Here is a 3,794-nt window from a genome sequence, read left to right as displayed (position 1 = left end):
AGCGAGCGAGTTATTAAAGAAAGGAAAAAGTGGAGAGATGGAGACAAAGAGATCACATCAATCTCTAATCAGTATGGTTTGTAAGAAGAATTAATACGAATTAGACATTATCTTTCGGATAGGGATCGCTCAAATCTTTCTCCGCAAGTCTTTGGAGAAAGAACAGACCATCCCACACCATGATTCACTGGCTGTGATCTAATGTATGCTGATCCCCAGAGAGCGAGATGTGTAGGAATCTCCTCTGTTGAAACCGAAATGCAGGGTTGGGTTGAGTCTTGCGCACAGTCCCCCTTTCTTCCAGACTGGTCTCCGCTGTGCCGGGCACTATGGTCGTAATGACTTCCCGTCTACTCGTCACAGACCCTCATTAGCGGTGTCATCCCGCTGTCGGTCCTCTGGGAGGCTGACGAGGCCGATCCTCCGGATGTAGCGAAGGAATTGGCTGGAGGTTGATCCGGAATGGACTATCTAGGCAGGATGTCTTTGACTAGTACACGACTTGCACGCTAGCATACTGGGACTGATTGTGCGGATGACGCCTCCCAGGCGTTCAACCGTGAAGGTCTGAACTCCTCTCACTTCCACGATCATTTATTCGCCGCCAGACCTCGGACCGTATTTGCCCGTTTGAGACCGCCACGAATTGCCCCCAACCCCCTCCCTTCCTATCGCCATCCTTTCCAAAATTTCCCGAGGATGGGGATTGGACTATAGGCGAGGTAGGGCGGCGTCACATCCAGCCAGATAACCTCGGGAGGAGGTCTAGTTCCTTAGTCTGCGTGTAGTGCGTCCAGTTCCATCTGCCTGAATGGAGTCTAGTTCTCCTCCAGACCCTCTTTTATTTTCCCCTTCTGATGCTTATTGGTCCCCGTCCGCGATGCAATAATACTCATGCGTAAGTATTCTCCCAGGAGATCTGAGCCCTTGGGGATGGCCGTTGTTCAACAACCTCTAATACGTGAGGCCGCATTTTTATTTTTATTTTTACCGTCTGATCTCGGTTTTTCTTGTTGAGAGACATCGCTCGCTGGTCTTTCTCGTTCCTTTATCAAACTTTACTAGAGCATAGGGCTTCAGGTTACCAGGATAGTCAAATTAGCCGTATCATTTTGGTCGTCCCCACCATCTATTGAAGCTCTCGGTTCACGTGAACTCGGTACGTTGTTGAAACAGAGATTGGGCGTTGATGTTTCATTTAATACACATGTTAGAGATATGACGCCGGCTGATCAGTCCCCACGATTCGAATGGGTCAACCACTTCAGGGTGAGGCAATAGAGGAATGGCGTGGAATCCTCTGTCCAGTCAACATTCATTCCAGGATTATCTATTAGTTAACGTCGTCGTAGCCAAGGCCTGCCCGACAGGCGATGACCGGTGCACATCATCCTGTCCTCAAGTTCTCGTCAGGGGCGGAGCCGTGGTTGGATGGTTGGGATCCACCTGCAGCTAAACCCCTCAATTATGTCCATGTTCACGGGCCAGGTGCTGTCTTTCTGTCTTTTTTCCCCCCTTCTTTTTCTTTTTCTTTTTCTTTTTATCAATTCCCTCGCGCTTGCTGAGGTGGGAAAGAAGGGAGGAAAGAGGCGGGTGGAAAACAGACAATACCGGCGAGGGTATTATCTGTACCTACGATGATAGGGAAATGTCTGTGCGTCTCCGGCCCACTGATATACAGTACCGTACCGTACAGTACATGCGAGCCGACTGATCCCCCTTCAGACTGGAGAGGGACCAGATGGAAGTCTATACAGATTAACCATAATAATAATAAGATTAAGAATCCAGATAGGTTCTCTATAGTGTTCGATCTACTTTCCATCTATCTTCTTCTATCTGTAAGGTGCGTAAAGGTTAAAATAACTATAGGATGAACAATTTTACTTGAATCATTTAGGAAAGAGATCACAATTTTGAACAATATCAAGAAGAAAAAATAACAAAAATTCGAAGAGATACAAGAATCCATAATTCAACGTCACAGTTGATTCCCAAATATCTTTATCCTCTTCTGGTTTTTTTTTTTTTTGGTAGTCTTTCCCCTCTTCCTCTCTTTCTCCTCCTCCACACGAAATCACACCAAATCCAGGCTCTCATTCTCTTTCGCAAGGTCGACACACAGCCCCCTCCTTCGTTGCTGTCCGGCTCTTCCCCAACCAAATCCACCCCATCCTATGAAGTATCATGGGCAGCTCCACCTTAATACGTGCCCCTGGGCATCCATGGCACTGGAGACTGACTATTACTTGACTAGCGATGGCTCTGTACCACAGAACTAGACTACTGCTAGACCCTCTCTGGTACTACTAAGATAGTTGCCCGCTACTATTACCTGACTAGCTTGAAGCCTTTCTATACCGTTACTGGTTACCTTATTGTTTAGTGAATGCCGTTAGTTAAGGATCAACTGTGCTGCACCTCTCTCTCCATCTACGACTACTGATTAGTCTGTCTGTCTGTCTGTCTGTCTGTTCGTCTCTATCAATCAATCAATCCATCCATCCATCCATCCATACCCCATACATACCAGATAGACATACCGACATACCGAGAGGATTCTCTCCGAGCAGATAGACCACCACTGACTTACTGTATGCATCTACATGCTTAACGCTATCCCCGTATCTGCTAGATCACATCCCATCTTCATCGACCATTATAATCCACTTCCTTCCCTCCTCCCCCTCCCTTCGCGCGGCAACTCTCGCACATACCTCCTCATCGTTTCCCATCTATGAGTTTATTCCCGACCTAGGGCCAAATGCGAAAAGCCATCATCCTCTCTTATAAAGCCCTTTCGGTTTTTCGTAATTTGAATTAAAGAAAAAGCCCTTTCTATCTATTTGGGTTCATAGTTTTCTTTATTTAATCTTGTGTCCGGACGCAGTCCAACAGCAACTCGATCTCCGGTCAATTTCCACAGACACCCCCTCTTTTGATTTTCGTTCCCCTCCTTTTTCTTTCCCTCGAGAAAACTACCCTGACCGATACCGACCAGTATTCCCTGGACGGGCGGTCTTTGCTGATTGTGTCATTCCTTACTGTCTCGTGAACTTCCCAATTTCAACCGGGGGACAAGAAAAAAAAATAGAAAAATAATAAGAAAGGGAAAGAAAAAAAATACAAAAAGAAAAGAGTAGGGTTGCGATACCCAAAGAAACGAGACCAGCGAACGAAGCCGAAGAAGATACAATACCTAATAGTGGACGTCATTACTGCTCCTTGAACTAAGGTTGAGGAGTTACCAGCAAACCAAAGCCGAAACAGTTGAAACGGGGTACCTGCTTCTGCCATCCCCACGCCTTTTTTGGATTCTTCAGAGTAAGTCCAAGTCTATCTCACTCCCCTGTTGGTTTCTCGTTTAATTTATTCGTCTGGTTATTTTTATGATGTTTCTTATTTGATCATTGGAAGTATGGGGTTGCTGTACTCTAAATCTTCCTCTTTGGCTTTGCTTTTCTTTTCTTATTCATTTTTTGATATGCTCTGGTCGCCTTGAAACCTGATTTCCCACGTGAAAACTTGCAGTGTTCGTTTTATTTTGCATGGTTACTGTTTTTTATATTTTTTTTCCCTATCCCATTCCTTCCAAGGAGAATAAAATAATATTCTCCATGAGATGATGATCCGATGACTTGATCGTTGATTTTTATTTTATTTTATTTTTCTTTATTTCTTATTTTTATTTTTTTTAATTTTTTTTTATTTATTATTTATTATTTTTTGGTGGTATGCCTCTGCAGTTTGATTTGAAAGTTGTGACGTGCCCCAGTTCTTTATATGAAAAAAAA

General features: G+C 44.5%; 1 protein-coding gene across 1 annotated transcript; it reads right to left on the bottom strand.

The window, feature by feature from the left end:
• Positions 1–2,787: 2,787 nt before the first annotated feature.
• On the bottom strand, positions 2,788–3,617 carry BDV37DRAFT_267402 (uncharacterized protein). The gene has a single exon (XM_032084025.1). It carries the CDS (start codon positions 3,295–3,297, stop codon positions 3,067–3,069), a length of 231 nt encoding a protein of 76 aa, XP_031934089.1. The 5' UTR covers positions 3,298–3,617; the 3' UTR covers positions 2,788–3,066.
• Positions 3,618–3,794: the final 177 nt, after the last annotated feature.

Source organism: Aspergillus pseudonomiae (assembly GCF_009193645.1).
Source record: "Aspergillus pseudonomiae strain CBS 119388 unplaced genomic scaffold BDV37scaffold_276, whole genome shotgun sequence".
Taxonomy (NCBI): Eukaryota; Fungi; Ascomycota; class Eurotiomycetes; order Eurotiales; family Aspergillaceae; genus Aspergillus; species Aspergillus pseudonomiae.
This window is presented reverse-complemented; position numbering and strand designations above follow the sequence as displayed.

Excerpts from the sequence above, each read along its gene's own strand:
- BDV37DRAFT_267402 (XM_032084025.1), bottom strand. The coding sequence starts at position 3,297 with ATGGCAGAAGCAGGTACCCCGTTTCAACTGTTTCGGCTTTGGTTTGCT.